At 49.5% G+C, this 21,174-nt stretch overlaps 1 protein-coding gene across 1 annotated transcript in view; it reads left to right on the top strand.

The window, feature by feature from the left end:
- Nucleotides 1-21,174, top strand: part of Cog7 (component of oligomeric golgi complex 7) — a 67,095-nt gene that overhangs the window by 30,717 nt on the left and 15,204 nt on the right. The window contains exons 8-13 of the mRNA XM_004622888.2: nucleotides 3,522-3,649; nucleotides 4,459-4,613; nucleotides 10,121-10,237; nucleotides 11,720-11,785; nucleotides 16,868-17,054; nucleotides 18,806-18,946. Coding sequence (XP_004622945.1) covers nucleotides 3,522-3,649; nucleotides 4,459-4,613; nucleotides 10,121-10,237; nucleotides 11,720-11,785; nucleotides 16,868-17,054; nucleotides 18,806-18,946 — 794 coding nt within the window. The remainder of the gene's footprint in view (nucleotides 1-3,521; nucleotides 3,650-4,458; nucleotides 4,614-10,120; nucleotides 10,238-11,719; nucleotides 11,786-16,867; nucleotides 17,055-18,805; nucleotides 18,947-21,174) is intronic.

Raw genomic sequence — 21,174 nt, 5'->3', positions numbered from 1 at the left:
GTGCTTATTCTACTGAGCCATTTCCCTGGCCTCTTAAAAAATACTTTGGAAACATACACCAAAATCAAAACAGAATAGGCATGCTCTATAACTTCATCTCAGAGCCACTGGCAACATTCTGCTTTATTTCTTCCCAGTGATTCAAGTGTAAATGCACATAGTTCACAAATATTAATAAAAATATTGAGCATATCGTACATAAGTACTGTATAAATATACATAATTTTATATTACATAATCTTATACTAAATGTATATATGTTATAATGTATACAATATATTGTGCAAAATATTGGTGGTTACAATTTTATAGTCTTCTTTACTCAAAATAGCACATCTTTTCTTATGTCATTAAATTTATCCTATGATGTGATTTTTAACAACTGCTTTATAGTATGACATAATTTTTAGCCGCTATTATGAAATGATTATTTTTTTGAGATAGGGTCTTGCTATGCAGTTCAGGCTGGCCTCGTACTCACTTTTGTAGCCCCGAGGCTGGTCTTGAACTTGCAGCAGTCCTCCTCTCCTAACTTCCTGAGTGCTGGGATTACAGGCGTGCACCGCCATGCCCTGCACAGCGCGCCCAGTGTTCTGGGGCTGGCACGGCATGTGGGGACGGGGATCAAACTTGGGACCTTGCGTTTGCCGGGTAGGTGCTTATGCGTCTGTCTCACCAGCCCCTATAAAGCTATTGTGAACTGTCTTAGTCATTAGATTTTTTACACAGCTGTGATTATTTCTTAGGATGAATTTAGAATTATAGTAGCTAAGAAATAAACCCGTAAAAGATATTTGTCATGTTTGCCCTTTCTGCCTCCCACTGCTGGCTTTTATTGAGGCAGGGTCTTACTACACGTTCCAGGCTGGCTTGAACTTACTGTATAGTTCAGAATGGCCTTGAACTCGGGGTGGTGGTCCTCCTGGGTCCTGACGTTACGGGCGTGGTGCTGCCTGTTTTTATACCTGTTACTTGTGAGCGAGGGTGTGACTCTTCATTCTTCTTCATTGTCAGGTGTTCAGATGATTGATGACATATTATTTTATATTTGTACTTTAGTGGTTAGAAACTTTGGAAACTGTATCATGAAAATCATGTATATAAACCAGATACAGCGCTGCACGCCTGTAATCCCGGCACTCAGGAGACCTAGGCAGGCGGTTCTCTCCGAGTTTGAGGCCAGACTGAACTGAAACCCTGTGTCAAAAAGACAAAAACAAACTCCCATAAAACCACTTTTTGTTATTTTATTAGTTAACACATGTACATGCTGTCATTTAAAACATACAGTAATAGGGCTGGGGAGATAGCTCGGTGCTATAAGCACTTGCCTGGTAAGCATAAGGTCCTTACCTTAGGAGTTTGATCCCTGGTACCACAAAAAAAATCCCAAAGTGTGTGTATATATATATATACACATATATAGTATATAAATTTTACATTATAACGTAGAATTTGAAACTAATTTAGGTTGAGTTTTTAAATTAATGGGCAATGTATATTTATTTATTTTTTTGGCAGAACTGGGCCCTTGCGCTTGCCAGGGAAGCACTTATTCTACTGAGCCATCTCTCCAGCCCCTATATTTATTATAGAACTTATTGAACATGAAAGGAAAGCAAAACATAGTTTAAATTTGTCTAGAATAGCATTTCGAGGGCCGGCCAAGTAGCTCAGCAGATTAAAGTGCCTGCAAGCACTGGGGGTTCAATCCCCAGGCCTGCTGTGCTGGCCCCGCGCTGGGGCGCGCTGAGAGGCAATGGAGATGGGCAAGGTGGTGCGCGCCTGTAATCCCAGCACTTGGGAGGCTGTGAACAGGTGGATCACAGGAGTCCAGTCTATGTGGTGAGGCCCTGAACACCCTGCAGACCCTTCCCTAAAGTACAAAAACAAGCACAGCCTTTCGGCTGACTGTGGGCAGACCTGTGTCTGAGTGCAGGTGTCGTCTGTGTGCTTCGGGGTGTCTGTAGCAGGGCCTGTTGCTGCCATCACGCTCGGGAAGCCTAGCTGACTGCACGCTGCCGTGCTGTGCCGTGCTGTGCGGTCTGTTCAGATGCTGCAGTTCCACGGCCCTGCCTTCCTTTCCTTGGGTACCGAGAATGGAGTCCAGGCTTCTGACTGGGCTCCGTCCCAGCCCTTTTCTGATGTTGGACATGTAGACAGGACCTTGCTGAGTCACTGTGCAGTGCAGGCTGAGCTTGAACTTGCAGTCGTCCTGGCTTGGTCTCCCAGAGGGCAGGGGTTGCTGCTGGGCCCGCCATGCCTGGCTCCATGCACCTGTGTAGCTGCTTTACCACCTCAGCTTCCAGGTGTGATTCGTGCCTCGCATGTAGTCACTGTGTCTCTTTTAATCCCAGTCATTTTATAGCGTTTGTCTTTCTTTTTCTTTTCTTTTCTTTTCTTTTTTTTTTTTTTTTTTTTTTTTTTTGGTGGAACCGGGGATTGAACTCAGGCCCTTGTGCTTGCCAGGCAAGCGCTTATTCCACTGAGCCACCTCCCCGGCCCCTGTTTTGTCTTTCTTGGCATTGACATGTAGAGATAAGGGGGTAGCGATTCTTAGGAGATGTCCCACATTCTGGATTGCCCCGCGCTTCCCTTATTCTCAGGAAGGCTGCATTGATGCCATGCGGGCTTCCCTTTGCATGCAGGAGGCGCGGATACCTGACTGTTGCTAGCAGGCGAGGTTCGTCACTGGCAAGCATTTCTGAGGCGCTGGGGATGGAGGCCAGGGCTGCACATGCTGCGCTCCACCCCGGCCCATTTTTCCTCTCCATAGCCACTGTCTTACTCTTCACGAGGAGAAGCCTCAGGGCTGTGCATGCTTGAGAAAAGATTTTGGGAAGTCCCTGGAAATTGCCAGCAGGGTGGTCCTGTGAGTGGGGTTCTATTGGTTTCTTCATTATAGAGTGCATTGGCGGGAACTGGAAGGACATAAGGAAACTGCTTAGGCTGTTCTGTTTCCCCTACTCTGTTCAGATTTCCAAAACTCTGATCCTGGCACTGGATCTGTGAACACCCTTCAGTGTACACCGTCTGTCTGCAGATCTGTGCATTTCTTTGGGATGATTCTTAGATGTCGATTGCCATGCTTGGAATAGGGGCAGTTACATTCTGGATACAAACAAGAGAAATTTGGGGGATGCCCCATGTGAGGGCACTCTCGTTTTTTAGCCTGAGGAGTACTTGGAAAGGAAACTGTTCCTCCTAGAGAAGCTTGTCCCTGTTGCGCTTCTTCAGCCTGACCCTGACAGGAGTTTTCACTTGAAGGGGCTCTTGGCTGATGCCTGTGGGGTGAGGGAGGCCGTGTCTGTAGTAGTACGGTCAGCTCACAGGCACTAGGCTGGGTCCTTTTGGGTGTTTGCGGACGTGCTGGCTGAAGAAGCTTCCACGTACGATAAAGGCACCTTCAGTAGTCGTCGTCACTGCTGGAAATGTGGTGGAGTGCCTCTCGCCTGCAGCTCTCCAGCTGCCAGTTTCATATTCTCCACTCACTTTTGTTTTGCATTTCTGGTTCCTCACAGAGGAGTACAACATGGTGAAGGTCGTGGAACTGGTGGATGCTGTGTACAGCCCGTACAAGCCCTACCAGCTGAGGTACGGCGACATGGAGGAGAGCAACCTTCTCATCCAGATCAGCGCCGTGCCCTTGGTAATGTCGCAGCGCTGCCACCTCATGTAGGGAGCAGGCCGAGTGCTGGCCCCGGCCAAGACTGGCAGGGCTGGGATGCAGTGGGCCGAAAACAAAGGCGGCGCCTTTAAGTGTCTCGGGGCTCTTGTCTTCCACCTGTGAAATGAAGTCCCTATTGGACATTGGCAAAATCTAGCAAAACAACAGCCTGAAATTTAGGCGCCCTAAGCTGGTATCTCTTTGATTTACTATGAAATAGACTCGGGAATGAAGCTCCCATGGCTATGCTGTGTGGGCACCAGGAAGGCCCTTTCTGTTCCAAAGAGTATTTTGTTTTCAAGTCGTTTAGGCTTTCTAGCATGTCATGAGCAGACATGTCAGAATTGCTCTTGCTGTGCTTAGAACCTTTCCACGTTTCCTAGGGCTGTACCTAGAAAGCCTGTTCCCTTCAGGCACATTCCTGCCCCTGAAAGAAGCATTTTCTTTCTACTACATTTTTGAGAGAGAGTGATATGGGGGATTTGAGTCCCACTTCCAGAGCCAGAGGGCAGAGCTCCATCTTATTAATCATGGGAAAAGAGGGAAGAGGTGAAAAATACAAGGGTGATCCAGGCTCTGGTCCGACTTTTCTGCCGGAAGGTTCCAGGGAGTTGCTGACCATGCAGTGTCCCCGCTCAGCTCAGGGTCTAGAACTGTTACAGTTGGGGACAGTGCTGCTGGTGTCCCATTAGTGATTTGCCACACGTGAGAGAACAGGCGGCACACCCGGGATGTCGTCTCTCAGGGGGCTGGAGTCTGACATGGCTCTTGCTCGTGTGCTCTGTGCCCAGGAGCGTGGGGAAGTGATCGACTGTGTGCAGGAGCTGAGCCACTCCGTGAGCAAGCTCTTTGGCCTGGCGTCTGCAGCTGTTGACAGATGTGCCAGATTCACCAATGGCCTGGGGGTCTGCGGCCTGCTGACTGCTCTGAAGTCCCTCTTCGCCAAGTAAGCCTGGGGGAGTGGCCTGGGCAGTGTCTGTCGTGGTAGAAACTCCTGCTGTGGACCCCGAGAAGCACACCGGAGCCCAAAGGGGTGCCTTTTAGATGATCTTGCAGCGCTCTGGGCAGAAGTGGGGCATTTGAAGCTACCTACCTGTCTGCCCATTAGGCCGTGGCTGAATAGCAGGATAAGTTCATAGGAAGGGGTCATATGTAGCAAAGTGTTAGTTAGATCTACGTGTGTGGCTATGGGTGGGTGTAAAAAGCATGGTAAGTGGAAAAAGCAGCACATTGCAGTAAGATACTGTGTAGAGAGAATGTACAGAAACTGCCGTGTGTTTTCTGCAGCAGAGCTCAGCAAGCCTTTTCTGCAGAAGGCGGGTACTATTGCAGACCCTGCGGGCCCTGGTGTCTGTGGTGACGGAGGCCTCTGCAGCTCAGGGACAGCCGTAGGCCATGTAGGAACCAGTAGGTGTGATTGTTTTTTCACAGAATGAAACAACCAGGAATGCTGACCTTTTCATAGGTCTTTTTTTTTTAATAATATCTTTAATAGTTTATTATTAAATACACTAATAGTTGTGGGCAAACTATAACTCATAGGTTACATCTTTTTTTTTTCTTTTTTTTCTCGGTACTGGGGATTGAACTCAGGACCTTGTGCTTGCCGGGCAAGTGTTTATTCAACTGAGCTATCTCCCCGGCCCTTTTTTTAAAAATTTAAGTGAGTATACAATTTATTTAACATTCAGACTTCGTTAGGACATGTGCAACATGGCAGTTTTACTGGGGATTTCGCCCTACCTAGGATATGATTGCTTGCTGAGGCTTAGCGACAGGGTCAGTTCACACTTAGCACTAATTAAATGGTTACTGAGTAAATGCAATACCAAAACAAAATGCAATCAAATACTTTCTTTTTAAAAAAAGTCCATTTTAAAGGCCTTTCTAGTCAGGCTAAACACAAACACAATAAAGGCCGATATACTAGTTTAACATAATTGGCTGATTTTATATGGCACTTACATCTTTTAGTCCACAAGTATATTATCAAATGATAGAGAACATCTAATACAGCCATTTCAACAGCTAGGAAATACATTTCTAAGAAGGAAAGATTTTACAGACCCCATCTTTTGTACCCACTCCAACAGTTTAAAGAGGATAAAGCCGGTGCCTTTCCTCACAAGAGCTCACGACTAATGTCTCTTTGCCATCAAAATCTGTACTTCTGACCCATTATGAGCACTGAGACGAGATTCACAACTTCCCAGAGAAGCACCGTGCTTGTTGTGACTGCCTGTTCAGCAGCAGCGAGCATGGCATGCAGAACTGTCTCATCTGGGAATTACTAAGTCAGCCACATGCATGGCATTTCCTCCATGGTAGTATTGTGGAAAGGCTCAGTGTCACCAAGAATCCGCTTGTCGTCTTCAGTGACAAAGTCTAACCACACCTTTCCTTCCAAATTGACTCCCTCTGCCAGTTCAACTCGCTCTTTTTTCAAACAGCGTGCTGTTTCACTTATGACTCCATGTCCCAAATTACGTAAGTGCTGCTTGCCATCTATTTTTTATTCCTTTCATTTTTTTCCCTGGTACTGGGATTGAGCCCAGGACCTTCACACAGAGCTCCATCCCCAATCTTTTTTTGAGATAAGTTGCTATGTTACCCAGGCAAGTTGGGCTCAAACTTGGGATCCTCTTGCCTCAGCTTCCTACAGTTTTGGAACTGCAAGTATGTACCGTCATGCCTATCTGCCATGTGTTTGCATTTGTATAAATAAAGTTTTTTTTGTTTTTTTTTTTTTAACACAGCCGTACTCAGCTGTGTTCTTTGACTCCCATCTCATCGTGAAGGCAGAGTAGACTTGAAGTTCTAAAGTATTTACTGTCTGGACTTTAACAGAAAAAAAAGTGTTGAGCCCTAGGCCAGGCAAATTACTCACAACAGTAGTTGTCTTTAGAGAGATGGAGAAGGCGTGGGGTGGTGGTCATAAGAAAAGTCTTTCTTCTGCCTTTGGCAGTCCTGGGGATTGAACCTGGGGCTTGTGCCTGCTAGGCCAGAGCCTACTGCTGAGCTATACCTCCAGATCCTTTGTCATTTTTTATTTTTAAATCAATAAGCATGAATTTGTATTTCTTGTGTTATTAAAATATTAAGTAAAAAGCTATGTAAACATTATGCTAAGTAAAAGTAACCAGTCAGAAAAGACCATTTGTTTATCATTCCATCTATACAGAGGGTCCAGGACTGGCGCATCTATAGATGGGGGATGAAAAGCTTCAAGTTTGCCTGGTGCCAGGAGAATTTAGAGGGAGGGGATGACTGTCAAAGGATGTGGGTTTCTCCTGAGATGATGAAAATGTTCTGGTTATGATGGTGGTTATACAGTGCTGGGAACACTCTGGAAACTCCTGGGAGGCAGTCTAGAATGGGTGCATTGTGTGGGGCGTGGATTACAGTGTATCACAATAAAGCCATTTGTGAAGGACTTGGGAGCGTGGCTGAGTGGTGGCGGGTGTGCTCAGCATGCATCAGGCCGTGGTTCAATCCCCAGGGCCACGGGCCTGCCCACGTGCATGCACACACGCATGCACGCACGCACACGTACACATACAGTTCCAGAAAGGAAAGCAAAAGAAAAGTTAAAATACATTTTGCCAGCAAGAAGAAAAGCAGTATAGGGCTGGCCTGCCTTTCTTTTTTTGGCGGAACCAGGGACTGAACTCAGGCCCTTGCACTTGCCAGGGAAGCACTTTCCCCACTGAGCCATCTTCCTGGCTCCTTAGGCTGGCCTTTCTGACCGAATTGCCTGAAGTGTGCAGGCCGCAGGAAGTTGTATGTTCCAGTTTCCAGCTTACAGACAAAAGTGAATTCTTACACTCTCTAGGGCCTCCCTCTGAGAGTTTGTTCCAAAATGGAGTTGCGGTCTCGAGATCTCTTTCCTTGGACTGATGCTGTTTCGCTCTAGGAAGTATAGGGAGCACTTGTTGTTCCAGAAATACCAGCTCTCCCCTACAACCTGGCAGGGCTCTGGGCCCAGGCTCTCGGGTGTCTTCAGGCCAGGAATGCTGGCAAGGAGCAGCGTTAGGAGCAGGCAGCGCAGGCGCGTGTCCATGAAATGCCCCCTCAGCAGCAAGCCTCGCAAAGAAAAAGCTTCACCTTTTTCTTCCTCTGCCATCAACATTATTTGAATAAAAGCCATTTTTTCTTCAGATTTAGAAATTTTATTATAAAAGAGCAGAGATACTGCTTTTAGAAATAATCCTCCCATGTGAAAACAGCATTAAAAATCCTTCTTCCTCCCTTCCTGTGTACTTTTAATCTTCTCGGAAATAACAAACTTTGGACAATCTGCTAAATTTTAGTTCTGCTAGTTGTTCCTGGTAAGCCAAAAAAGATTTCTGTTTACCAACTTTATTGCCTCTCAGTTCTCTACTATGCAAGATGAGGTCTTGAACTTTTTTTAAAAATTTCAGTTCTAGGATTGAACCCAAGGCCCTTGAATTACATTCTCAGACCTCTTTAGTTTTTATTGTGGATCTTGCTAAACCTCTTAAGTTACTCAGGCTGGGCTTAAATTCGTGATCCTCCTGCTTCCACCTCTCAGAGTTCTGGAATTATAGGCATCCACGGCTTTGGACATTCTTAGGGCCGTTCCTTTCTCTGTCTCCTGTTTCTCTGAGCCATTGTTAGACTTTTACCATTAGGTTTTCTTCCAGTATTTTGATTACTTTGTTTAAAAATAACACAGATCCACATTAAGAATTCAAACTGTGTATTAGGATATGTAAAAATCAAGTTATCTTCCTTTGAAGGGAAGACTTGGAAGTTAGCAAAATAGTTCATGTTTGTAAAACTAGTCAGGGAAATTAGGTTGATGTTAGCGTGAGCTGGGCTCAGGCTGGATGCTGTTCAGCCGTTAGAAGAGGCTGTAGGGAGTGTGGAGCAGCTGGGCCAGGGAGGGGGGGTGCAGCCAGAGGCTTACAGCTCCCTGGACAGGAAGGCTCCCCGCTGGGTGGCCTGGGCCAGCCGGGCCTCGCACTTCCTTGTGGGGCCGGGCGGGTCGCCGTGGCTGCCCGCTGCTGCTTTGAGTCATTGACGATAATGTCCCTTTGCACAAGGTGTGCGCGTGAAGCGAAAGCGTATGTGATAGGTGCTTGGAGATGAGACTGAACTGGAAGGCCTGAAGCCAGGCATAGTGGACAGAAGCGACACTTTTATCTGAGGTTTCATGGTAAACCCATTTTGAATTCTGGGCTGGAGGGTCATGAAATACCCCCAGCACCCCCCAGCGAGCTCTGTCCTGGGAGCTCCTGCAGCACTGGGATCGAAGGGTGGCACATTCTTCCTGCGCATACTGGTTACGCTGCACAGTTGGTGACATGGTTGTTTAACCTCGCACACCTAAAGCAAAACTCTGTTTCTTACCATTGCCTGTCTGTCCTCAGGACTTCCGTGCATCTCCCCAAAACACCGGGGTTTTGGCTGTGTGGCTTCCTGCTGTGCAGCCTGTGGCCTTCATCAAGGGCTCAGCAGAGTCGCAGCTCCTGGCGCGGCCTGAGGAAGTCTCTCCTCCCATGTGGCCTTTGAGTCACTTTCTTTGCCTCCACACACTTTGTAGGCCCAGGCTCATCCGGCATGGCCTGCTGCCCCAGCCTGGAGCTTGGGGCAGGGCAGCTTTGGACACAGCTGCTGTTACACCCATGTCTCACAGGTGTCCTCCGCTCTCGGGGGACACCATGCCCCTCCGTCTTCTTCATCACACCCTTCCAAGGGCATGCCCTGATTTGTTCATGTTCTAAGACATTTTCAGTCAGGCAACCTTATGACTCCCAACAACTTCATGTGGTCACACAGAAGCCATCATTAATTACATTTACAAAACATAGCTGAGGCCAGGGCTGGTGGAGCCTTTCCCAGGGCTCCCTGCGATTCTGTCACCTGCTTGGGGGATCTCCTGTGTGTACTGACTCCTGGGCCACGGCAGGGAGCAGCGGTGGCGCGGGCCTCGTTATCGCAGAGCTCCTTGCTGCAGCAGCTGCATGTATTAAACAAACACACAACGAAGAATCTTACAGCAGGGCAGGTAAGATGGAACAGGGTCTTCTGGTACCCTCGAAAGTTGTGCCCTTCCGTCTTCGAGCTGTGATTTATCTGCCATGGCTAAAATTCAGGGCGTTGGTTTGCAGAGGTACCCCGGTGTCAGAACTGGCCTCTCACTTCCAGGTCACCGTCTGTCACTAACTGTGGGCTGGGTGGTGATTCTCCCAGGCCATCTTGACCTGCTCATTGCAGCTGCCTTTCTGCTTCGTCTGAAGCAACTGTTCCAGCTACCCTGCTGGTGACAAAGGTGGTTTTGCCTCATAAAGAAGACTTTTTCATGGTTGGAAATTTATAGGTGGACAGAGGGACAGAGGGATTAGTAATTTGTCTAAGGCTGTGAATCCCAGGTGCCTTTAGAATGGAGGAATCTGTGTGACACTTGCGTCCTGTTTCCTGTCTCCCTAGGTATGTGTCTGATTTCACCAGTACTCTCCAGTCAGTGCGAAAGAAATGCAGGCTGGATGACGTTCCTCCCGGCGCCCTTTTTCAGGAGGACTGGACTGCTTTTCAGAGCTCCGTCAGGTACTTGGAGCTGCAGCTTGGCCCTAGGCGCCTGCTGTGGCAGGCATCACGCAAGACAGCCGATGTGTTCACAGGATGTTCATTTTCCCCCTTCATTACCTTTAAAAAAAAGTTAATCTTAAAAATAAAATAAAAAATGAAATCTAAAAGCTAATCCTCTAGATTCTAAAATCAAGCCAGTAGACAAAACGCCAGACCCACCATCAGTAAGAGTGAAGCACCAAGAGTCCTCTGCTCATAAAATAGGTTAGGAGTTCTTTGCGCAGGCCTCGTCTCCTTCAGTGAGGTACGAGTGCTGTGAAAGGGCCTGTGTTCGTTGGTGTGCTGTGCTTCTCTCTGCTGCGAGTGGCCTGTCAGCTCCCAGGATAGAAGGAAATGCAGGAATGTCCTTCAAACCATTCCTCAGGGGCCTATGTTCCGCTGTATCACCCACTTAGATTCTTTTGTTTTGGTTCTGGGAATTGAATTCATGGCCTTCTGCTTGCCAGGTAGGTGCGGTGCGGCGGAGCTGTGGGCCCGGCCCACCCCACTTAGCCTCTTTCCTGGGCCCTGGCCCGTGGTACTTGTCGGTGACGCGAGCACACAGCAAGGCAGCCAGGGTAGGCCCAGCCCCCTGGGACCGTCTCGATGCCCGCCTCATGGACTTCATTCTGGATTTGTATTTTCTAATGAAATTGAGTGCTGTCAGTGCTTAGTGTACCCTCTGTCATGTGCGGAGCTTTTGCAGGCAGGAGATGCCCCGCGTGAGTCTTGTGTTCATTGCCTCTGCGTGAGTGGAATATTTTACCTTCTCATAAAGCTTTCTTCTGATGGAATGCCTAGATACCCGGGTGATGACAGGCATTCTTAGAGAAAGTTAAAAGTTAATGAGGCTTCAGATATTTTAAATGGTTGGATTCGCCCTGACCTTGTGCGCTTGGTGTTGAAGGGCTCCGTAGCTAGAGTCTGACTCCTGGCGTAAAATCACTTGAAGGTGAAATAAGTATTAAATGTAGATGTGGTGACCACTGAGGGTTTTCCCTGAGAAACAAATGAATCAGTCCTCTGCCTTTCCTGTGATCCGAGGGAGAGAGATACTTCTAATCTCAAGGCAGTTTTTTTTATATCTTACAAATAGCCATCTAGCAAATATTAAATAATAAATGTTGATTTTAAAATTTAGATACAAAGTATTCCCAATACATCTTCACAAAGATAAAACTCACTAGTTTGGAAATGTAAAATTATTTGAGGTGGTGGTAGGTAGAATTGTGGTTCATAGCAGGGATATAGTGACCCAGGAGACAGTGGAAGGGATCTTTTCCATTAATTGCTAGTTGGTAAAACATTTCAGCTGGACTGGCAAACAGTCTGCAACTTTCCCAGAACCCAGCACCACCAAAAGGAGCAAATAGTTAGAATTTTTATGAATGAGACAATGTTTGACCTGTAAATGTTGACATTCCTGGTACTTGAACATGAAGTGCTTTTTGTTTTCTTTAGGATAATAGCCACCTGTGGAGAGCTCTTGCGGCAGTGTGGAGACTTTGAGCAGCAGCTAGCAAACAGGTAGGAGTAGTCGGTGTGCTCAGTGTCCTCCCGTCCGGAGTTCTCGGGTGGAGGAGCACAGTTCAGTACACTCTCCAGCGAGGGCAGCAGATGGTCAAATCTGAAAGCCACAGGGCTCAAGGACTGCCTGTACCTGGATTCAAGGTGTCATTATTGTCATCATTAAACATTTATTGAGTCTCTGAAAAGGGCAGGGCACTGGCAGTGGTCACGCGACTTCGGCTTGCTGCGGAGGTCTCAGCCAGAGGGAGGACACAGGACGTGCTGTTCCGGGGTGAGCGGGCTGAGCTCCGGCAGACTGTGACTCAGTGGCTGCGCCCAGAACTCACGTGGTCCCACCGAAGGGTGTTGCAGGAGCGCTCGTCCCACAGCCTCGGGCTTCACCCCATGCGTGCCTGCCTGGGCCTGCAGCAGAGTTAGGTGCTGCAGAAGGGAGTCCCAAAGAAGAGTTTGTTCTGTCCCCTTTCTTTCCTCTGATACTGCTAGGTGTTTTGTTGCCTTGCTTGGCCCCATCTGGGCAGCTTCCCCGCAGGGACGCCACTTGCAGTGTTTCCTTCTTGTCGCTCACTCCCGCCTTCCTCAGCACGGCCGACTCTGCTACTGAGGAACTGTGGAGCTAGCAGCAGTCCTCTGTTGTTGTGTGCCAGGGCTTGAACCACGGCTTTAGCTCTGAGTTATATCCCGAGTCTTTTTAAAAATTTTTTACTTAAAAATTTGGAGCCAGCACAAAGGAAGGCAAAGGGCATCACAATCCCTGACCTGAAATTGTACTACAAAGCTACCCTGATAAAATATGTGTGGTACTGGCAACAAACCCGACTGGAAGATCAGTGGACAGACTAGAAGATGCAGGCACGGCCCCAGACACACTTACTTCCTCTTTGACAAAGGAGCAGAGCACCTTCCCTGGAAGACAAATAGCCTCTTTAATAAGTGGTGCCCAAAGAGTTGACTTTCAGATTGTTCCTATCACTGTGGGCGGTCCTGCAGCGCGGGACAGTAGGAGCAGCTGACTGCAGCTGAGCAGCACGGGCACACAGCAGCCTGTGCGGGGATAGTGTGAACGGCGCCAGCGGCCCCCCCGGCCCCCAACCCCCCCCACATGCGCATGTGCGCAGTGAGGGGACCCTGCGGGGCTGGGGGCCTGGGGCAGTCGCCGGCTGGTAGGAAGAGGCGCAGCTTCAGCACTAGCGTGGTGCAAGCCGCGTGGCGTGTTGTTTTCATAATCAGTGGTGGCTCATTTAAAAATCTAGATAATTCACAAGTATTCAAAATAAAAACTGAAAATTGTACCCTAAAAATCCTTCTCCCCCAGAAATAATCTTACTGAGAGTCTCCTCCCTTCCCACTTTTTAAATTTATTAATTAGATTGCCTCTAGACCTTTTGTACTGAGCCATCACATGCATACATACATTTATTGATTGATCGATTGGTTGTCTTTTTGAGACAGTCTCGCCGTGCAGTGCACGCTGGCCTTGAGCTCACTTTGTAGCCCAGGCTGGTCTTTTTTTTTTTTTTTTTTTAATTTTTATTTATTTATTTGTGTGTGTGTGTGTGTGTGTGTGTGTGGCCAGCTCAGCCCACCAGGGGGCGGGGCTGGCTGGCATGTGGTGCTGGGGGATTGAACCGCGGTCCCTGTGCTTTGCTAAGCTCTTTCTAAGTAGGTGCTTTCGACCACTGAGCCATCTCACCAGCCCCCCCAGGCTGGTCTTGAGCTCGCACTGATCCTCCTGCCTCGGCTGAGATTGCAGGCATGGGCCTCTACGCCCAGCCACCCCCTTTATTTTAGAATAGGGGCTTGCTTACTTGCTATGTTGCCCAGGCTGGGGTTGAACTTGGGATTCTCCTGCCTCGGGCTCCCACAGCATGGGGATTACAGGGTTGCACCACCACTCCTGTCCCTTCAGCACTGACTGAGCTCTGGTAGGAGAGACTTCATGTGAACTGACTAATCCTCCTACTAAGGCACAGACTTAGGTGTAGGTGATTTTTTGTTGTTGTTAAAAAATTGCAGAAATAACTGTCTGAGGCCCTGACTTGAAGCCCGGTATGGCCTGAGTCACCCAGGGCTCACTACTTTTCAGGCTTCTTTTCTCACCAGGAAATGCAGATTTTCTCAGTTTCTTCTTTTGCCTTTCTAAGGAGTAGGAACAGAGATGGTTAGGAAGGTGGATGGAGCGGTGACGGACAAAGAGGGAGCCCTTCTAACTGCACATTGTAGTCCAGAGAGAAGGCTGAGCCTGCCGTGGCAGGACGAGCAGCTGGGCGGACCCAGCCCAGCCTCTGAAGGGCCATGTTGGCCTGGAAGCCCCGTCTGAGGGGGCCGGCACCATGCCGGGGAGGCTGCACTGCGGTGTGGCAGCAGGCAGGCCGCCTCTAGAGCTGAGCTTATCTCGCGGCAGTCTCACCTGCAGAGCCCCGACTCCCTGGGGGCAGGCCCCCGGCAGCTGCTAGAATGCTCCAGAGGGCTTCAGAGGTAAAGCGCAAGCAAGCTGGGACTGGGCTCCCCAAACCGCCTTTTTGCAGAGGGGATGGTCTAGTGATTGACGTGCTGAGTAAAGCAGGGCTGGGCGGGTGTCCTCCTCCGCGCGATCTGCCTTGGTCCTTGGGCGAGCTAAGGGTGGTGGCGGTGGCCGTGCCTCTTCTGCTTCGGGTGGTAACACCAGGGCAGACAGTCCTTGGTCTATGGCGGGCCTGCCTCGGGCTTTTTAGTCTCATGAGGGCACAGCAGGGAGACACATCCGGGAGAAACCGTCCTTTGAATTTGGGACGTTTGTGTTTCCTGGGCTAGAGATTTCCCCACAACCTCCTGCGTGCTGCTGAGCGAAGGTGTCCAGAAGGCCGAGTGTCAGATGCATGTCGGACATAGTGATACTTTCAACTTGGGACGTCTTTTATCATTGTAAGCCCAGACACGTTTTACCAGGGAAGGGTCTGCGTGGGACAGTTCGTTAGACAAACTTGAGGTTCCTGCGGCTGAGGAGTGGGTAATAACCTGCCTTGAAAAGGAAGCAAGTGGAGGAAACGGGGACCTGTAGCCCCCCCCTGCGCCCGCGTTCCCCTGCACAGGCATCAGCGTGCCGGCACCCGCCGAACGCCCTAATCTCAGAGCTCTGGGAGGGCCAAGACTGTGCGTGCCTACGTGATATCCTCATCCTGATTTAGAGCCCTGTACAGGAAGAAGGAGGCCCTTTTTGGAAAGATATCAAGTGCTCTGTGAGGTTTAGTAGTAGCACCAACAGCAGTCATGCATGTGGTAAGAGACCAGACACTAAGGACGCACCCCTAGTGATGTCTGAATGACAAGGACGCTAGGACAAGAGGCCATTAGCTCTTGGGGCTGGAGTTGCGTCTATTCTGGCATCTTAAGTTACAGCATCTACCACTCAGAGCATTGCCGATGTAGCTAGCTGCTTTCAGCATGGACGGCAGGGTGGCGTAGGGGGTCAGGTTCCCTGAGGCAGAAGCATGTATTGCAGTAGGCCTCCATGGGAGAGCCGACTCCTCCGAGGCAGGGATTAGGTTGGCCTGACTTTCTGGCCGCTGGGCCCAGGGACAGTGATCATTAATAAACTTTTCCTGAGTGCCTGCCATGTACCTGGCACTGTGCGGGTGCTAGGAGCTCAGTGGTGCAGAGCGCTCCGTGTGTTGTCCTCGTGGTCCAGTGGGGATGAAGTGAGACCATGTGGTGTGTGCGTAGCAGAGGCAGGAGGCCGGCGGGTGCTGAGGACAAGAGCTCCCCTGGGGCTTCAGGGAGGCTGTGAGGGAGGAGGGTGTTTGGGGGTGTATCCTGACGGAGAAGCAGGCTTCCCCAGGTGCACAGGGAGGAGGGAGAGCGTGTCAGGGGAGGGCCTGTGATCAGGGAAACCCTGGAGGAGCAGCAAGGCAGGTGATGCTGGGGTGGGGGTGCCTGGCAGCGTCTGAGGCCCAGGTGATGGAGACGTGTGCGCCATGCCTGGGTGGTGTTAGTTTTGTCCTGAGTAATGGGTACCTTTTCTTTTTGAAAAGATCACTCTTCTAGCCCTTTGAAGGACTGATGAAATGGAGTGTGGAAGGGTGAGGGAGAGGAGGCAACTTCTGACAAGTAGGGAAGGCAAGTGGCAGGGACAGTCTGTGGTTTGATAGACAAAAGAAGCAGCAAGCTTACATAAGAGACAGACCTCCGATGACTACAGGCAGAGGTACACAGCGCTGGTGTCAGCTGTGGTTTCTGAGGAAGTCTGTGTCCCTGGGGTCTGTTGACAAGGGCAGGCATTCCTTTGACAAGAGGAGGGCTTCCAGGAAAGTGCTGCACCCAAAGCAATTTTGTTCCTAAGAAATTTCACACAGGGGGGTCAAGGAGTGAGCTACCTCAGGATTTGTTGTAGTGCCTCTTCCCTTCCTATAATCCTGTGCGTATTTTAAGTGTGGTGACAAAGGCCAAAGGGAGCTCTGGGAGGAGAAAAGGAGGGCTCTGTGTAGGGGTGGCTGTCCTCTTTCCTCGTAGTGGAGCTGCAGCTGCCCAAGCTTCCATTAGCAGGGAACCTCTCCTAGGTGGTTTTCTCTTCAAACCGGAAGCACAGCTCCTTTTAGTAGCTCTCTGTAGTGCCTGTGACACAAAGGTAAACTTCTCAGTGCTGAGGAACAGGGGCCCCACACAGCCCACCATGTAGGGTGGGTACGTCCTGTGGGTAAAGAGGCACAGGGTGGGGGCCATCGTCACTCTTCCCCAGGGACCTTTGTAGCTGAGGTACCAGCGGCTCACCTGGCATCTGACTGTTCCCCATGGCGATGCGCGTATGACCAGGAAGTCTACCTGGGTGGTGTGCAGTGCTCCAGGTGGTATAGACAGAGCTGCCCTGGGCAGGGGGCTGTCCTGTTGGCATCTTCGTGGGGGCGTATGTGTTAAAGAAGAATAAAAATGCCTTTTTTTGTGTACACCGAGGCCACCTCCTTCAAATGACAGAAGGTACCATCTTTTCCTTAGGAACACCAGTGTGCCTCGTGAGGCCGTCGTATGAGCTGGTGAGGAAAAGCAGACTGCTTTGGAAGAAGCTCGCACCAACAGCTCAGGGCATAACAGTCTCTGCTTTCCTTGCAGGATTCTGTCCACTGCTGGGAAGTATCTGACTGACTCCTACAGCCCTCGGAGCCTGGCTGGCTTTCAGGAGAGCATCTTGACAGACAAGAAGAGCTCTGCCAAGAACCCATGGCAGGAATATAATTACCTCCAGAAAGATAACCCTGCTGAGTACGCCAGCTTAATGGAAATGCTTTATACCCTCAAGGTATGAGCGCAGGTAGATGGCATTCTTGCAAGCAAGCGAGCGAGGGCCTTTCGCTGTCACTCCCCCTCTGCAGCCCCGAGCCTGCCTGCTCTGCATGGGCCTGGGCTGCGCTGGGGCCTGCTCTGCTTCCCATTTGTGGTGGGGTTTTAAGGAACGAATACAACTAAACCCACGCGAGGTAGCTGGTGGACTTTGATTGATGGTCTTTGTTCTGATGAAGCCCTGTTGGAGAGTGTGGCCCTGCCCTGTGGTTGGAAGGCTTTGTTGCACCTCAGTCCACGTTGAATTTGCCCACACGATGGGTAAGCTGTGAGCTCTGGGCCCCTGGGCAGCACAGTTCCCTTTTACCAAGTGGCAGGCAGGGGACCAGACATGCTGGTCGCAGGCAGGCTGGACCCATGCAAGTGGGCTCTGCCCAGCGTTGGAGGAGCCACTCCTCCCCAAGGGAGGTGGTGGGCTCTAGCACGTGCGGTCAGGCAGGCTCCCTGGGGGAGATGCGCAGGGCTGGGGGTGATTTGTCTCCTCAGGTGCTTTTCTTTAAAGTCTGTTTGTTGCCTGTAAGGTGACTTTGCCTTTGAACTGTGAGATCTCTGAGAACCTCAGACAAATGGAGTGAGTCACACAGCTCCCTGGGAATGGCCCAGGGAGCCCTGAGTGCTGGTGGTAACTAGCTGAGGCTCGAGGTGGCCCTCTGCGTCTCCCCAGTGCGCTGCCTCTTGGCCTACCGAATGTCTGCATTTGATCTCGACCAAGGAATGTCTTGAGGCAGTTCTGTGAACTCGTTCATCCATGCTTCTGAGATTAGGTTAAAGCAAGTCGGTTAATCTTTATTGCTAATCTGACTTATGTCCGTTGTACTCGGTTCATTTATTATAGAAAAACTAAGGTTGCATTTTCCATCTCTGTATTCTCAGGCTGTGTGCCTGAGAACTCACATGGGCTGGCTTGTAGCCAGTGTGGTTGACCTGACCTCCCTGGGAGGTGGAGCTTTGTCCATTATTCTTGTTTTTAATGGGAAACTTTGGATCTATTTTTCCCTCCTCGTCTGTCTCCAAGCAATAGTCCAGTTAAATTTTCCTAAACTGCCAATCCATGAGCTCATATTGTCCTAGATGCATCAGAATCACCCAGAAAACTGAATTAAAGATACAGATTCTTGCTGAGGAGATAGCTCAGTGGCATAGGCACCTGCCTGGCAAGCCCAGGGTTCTGAGTTCAATCCCTGGTAACAACAACAAAAAGATACAGGTGCTTGGGACTGTAGCTCAGTGGCAGTGTTGTGCAGCACGTGTGAGGCCCTGGGTTGTATCCCCAGCATGGTTTTTTTAAAAAGGTGTCTATCTGAACAACTAATTTGAAGACAGCAATATGCAGTATAACAACCATTGTTGAATTCCTGTTGGTTAGTGAAATTCTGTATTGTTTCTAACCTTTTAAAATATTTTTTATTCAATTAAAAAAAATAATATCGTAACCATGAAGATGAAAAAATAAAATAAAAAGGTGCCTGTGTTCTGCTCTCGTGCCCGTGTGTACGTATGCAAGTGTTCCAGGGCTCTCTGGCTCAGCACCCTTGCGGGGATCTAGAGGGCCTGCCACTCAGCTGCTTCTCAGCGGCCGGCGCCCAGCCTGGCCAGGAAGCGCTGCTCCGTGGAGCCCCCTGCTGTTTACCGCCTGCTGAGTCTTGGGCAAGTTTGACTTCAACACTTAGATCAGGAGCCTGATGACTGGCCCTTGCACCTCTGTCTTAGGAGAAGGGGTCTGGTAATCACAACCTGCTGGCTGCTTCCCGGGCTGCACTGACGCGCCTGAACCAGCAGGCTCACCAGCTGGCTTTCGACTCCGTTTTCCTGCGCATCAAACAGCAGCTGCTCCTTGTTGCCAAGATGGAGGTGAGTTGCCCGCCGCGTGGCATGACTCTTTTCCCTGCCTGCCCCGCACATGCCCAGGCCTGTCTAAGCCTCGCCTTCACCCTCCCTGCCCGACAGACCTCCGGAGCGGCCGGCGTTGCTGTCCCTGCTGCAGTCTCTGCCCTTGCAGCTTGCAGCTTAGCTTTCTCTCCTATTGCTTGCAGTTGCGTGGCTGCTCTGTTTCCAGGTTGTGTCCTAGGATTGCTAATGCTACTTGGTGGGCTAATGCTGCGGGGGGTGGAGTCAGTCTTCTCGGGAGAAGGGAGCCGTGCTGCCGTGTAGGCTCGGCGGGGTCAGAGGAGCACATCGTCTTTGGAGGGTGAATTGCTTTCCTGCCACAGGAAGCTGTCCTGGAGAATTGGTTCTGGAGCTTTTGTTCAGGACAGCACCACATAAGGCTCGGATCTGTTTTGGAGGGGCGTTTGGAGGGGTTTGCCGCTTTCTCTCAGCACTGCCTTTGCTGTTAGCTGCTTCGCCGTCACCCCACATCCTGGCCTTGTGCTCCTGCTCTTTTTACTTTAATTTTATATATTTAGTACAGGGTGTACAGGGTCTATAGGGTCTTACTATGTAGATTGGCCTTGTAGTGATTCTTCAGTTTATAGCCTCCCAAGAGCTGGGGTCATAGGTATGCGCCACCATGCCCAATATCACTCTCTAGCTCAGCGCGCCCTCGGGGAGGGCTGGCACAGCACGGTGGGGATCAAACCTAAGTAGGCACTTTAGTCTGCTGAGCTATCTGGCCCACTCCTGCTCTTTCCTGTCTGTCCTGACGCTTTCCTGAGGCGTTGCTTAGCAGCCGTGTGTTCTCCACTTGCTGTGTCTTCCTAGTCTCTCCACACTTCTTTTGGATTATGGGGTGGTACCGCCCCAGTTAAGTGTGTTGCCAGCTCCCGGCTCCATTGGGAGTCCACTCTCTTGGAAGGTAGCCTTTTAGGAAGGTTCCAGTTATGGACCTTGATTGCCTAAGAGATCTTTTCAGAAGCAGCAGGAACCTATATGGCACAATTACAAAGTCTTTGCTTTTCGTCTGCCTTCTAGGAAGTATGCCAGGCCAGGAATCCAGGCCACTGTGTGATTTCGGTTAAATTTCATCATCTCCCTGGGCCTCAGAATCCCCATCCATAAAATGACTCAGTGTACTACATAACTTTGAGGTTCTTTCTAACCCTGAAATTCTGTGATCGTGACTTATTGTGAAAAGCTGAGCGGTCAGTGCCAATCAGAGTTTGCATTTCTAGCGTGGAGAAGGAGAATAAGACTGAGGGACAGTGGCAGCGGAGCTGGCGTGGGGCCAAGTGGTCTGTTCTGAGGCACCACCAATTCGTGGTGGGTTTGCCGACAGCATGGTGGGAGTGATTTCTCCTGTGACTGCTTCCACACCTTGTTGCGACAGTCCCATGCCTCTCATTGTGAAGCTTGATGGAGATGAAGTGGGTGTTTGTATGTGATGGAGTGTAGTACAGCACCAGCTACAGGGTGGAGATAAATATACATATATATATATATTTTTTTTTTCTTCACTTTGAGGAACTCAAGCAATATAGGAAAGTATGAAGCAAAATAATGCAACAGATCTTTTCAGAATGTCACCATCTAGAAATAATCAGTGTGGCTGTTGCTTCTGAGCAATCCAGATGTCATGCCTCCTCACAAATGCTTTGGAAGTTGATAGATCCAGAGGAAGAAATGGAGTTACGTTACACGTTATTTATTTATTTGGCCGGCTCAGCCCACCCTGAAGGCAGGGCTGGCATGGCATGTGGTGCTGGGGTTGAACCGCAGTCCCCTGCGCCTGCCTAAGCTTGCCTAAGCAGGTGCTTTAGACCGCTGAGCTATCTCGCCAGCCTACCTACATGTTATTTTTAAAAAAGCAAATTGTGTCCAATATAAATTTTTGAACTAGGAAAGAGAAAAAAAATGAAACCAATGCAATTGTTGAGCTGAAAATCATTGTTTATCACAAAAAATATCAGCTGCCAGAAGATCTATTTTTTTTTTTTTTTTTTTTTTCGGAACCGGTGATTGAAAGAACTGAGCCAGGGCCAGGCCTCCTCTTCTTTTTTTTTTTTCTTTTTTAATGAGCAGAATATATTTATTGAGAGAAAGAAAGCTCCTGTCCCGAGAGAGGGGGGTGGGTGAGCGGGTAGTTCCCCCCCAGGAAATTGTCTCTTGCAGGGACTTTTATAGAGGAAAACCATGTGGTGAGG

This window comes from Octodon degus, unplaced genomic scaffold (assembly GCF_000260255.1).
Source record: "Octodon degus isolate 3935 unplaced genomic scaffold, OctDeg1.0 scaffold00001, whole genome shotgun sequence".
NCBI classification, from domain to species: domain Eukaryota; kingdom Metazoa; phylum Chordata; class Mammalia; order Rodentia; family Octodontidae; genus Octodon; species Octodon degus.
This window is presented reverse-complemented; position numbering and strand designations above follow the sequence as displayed.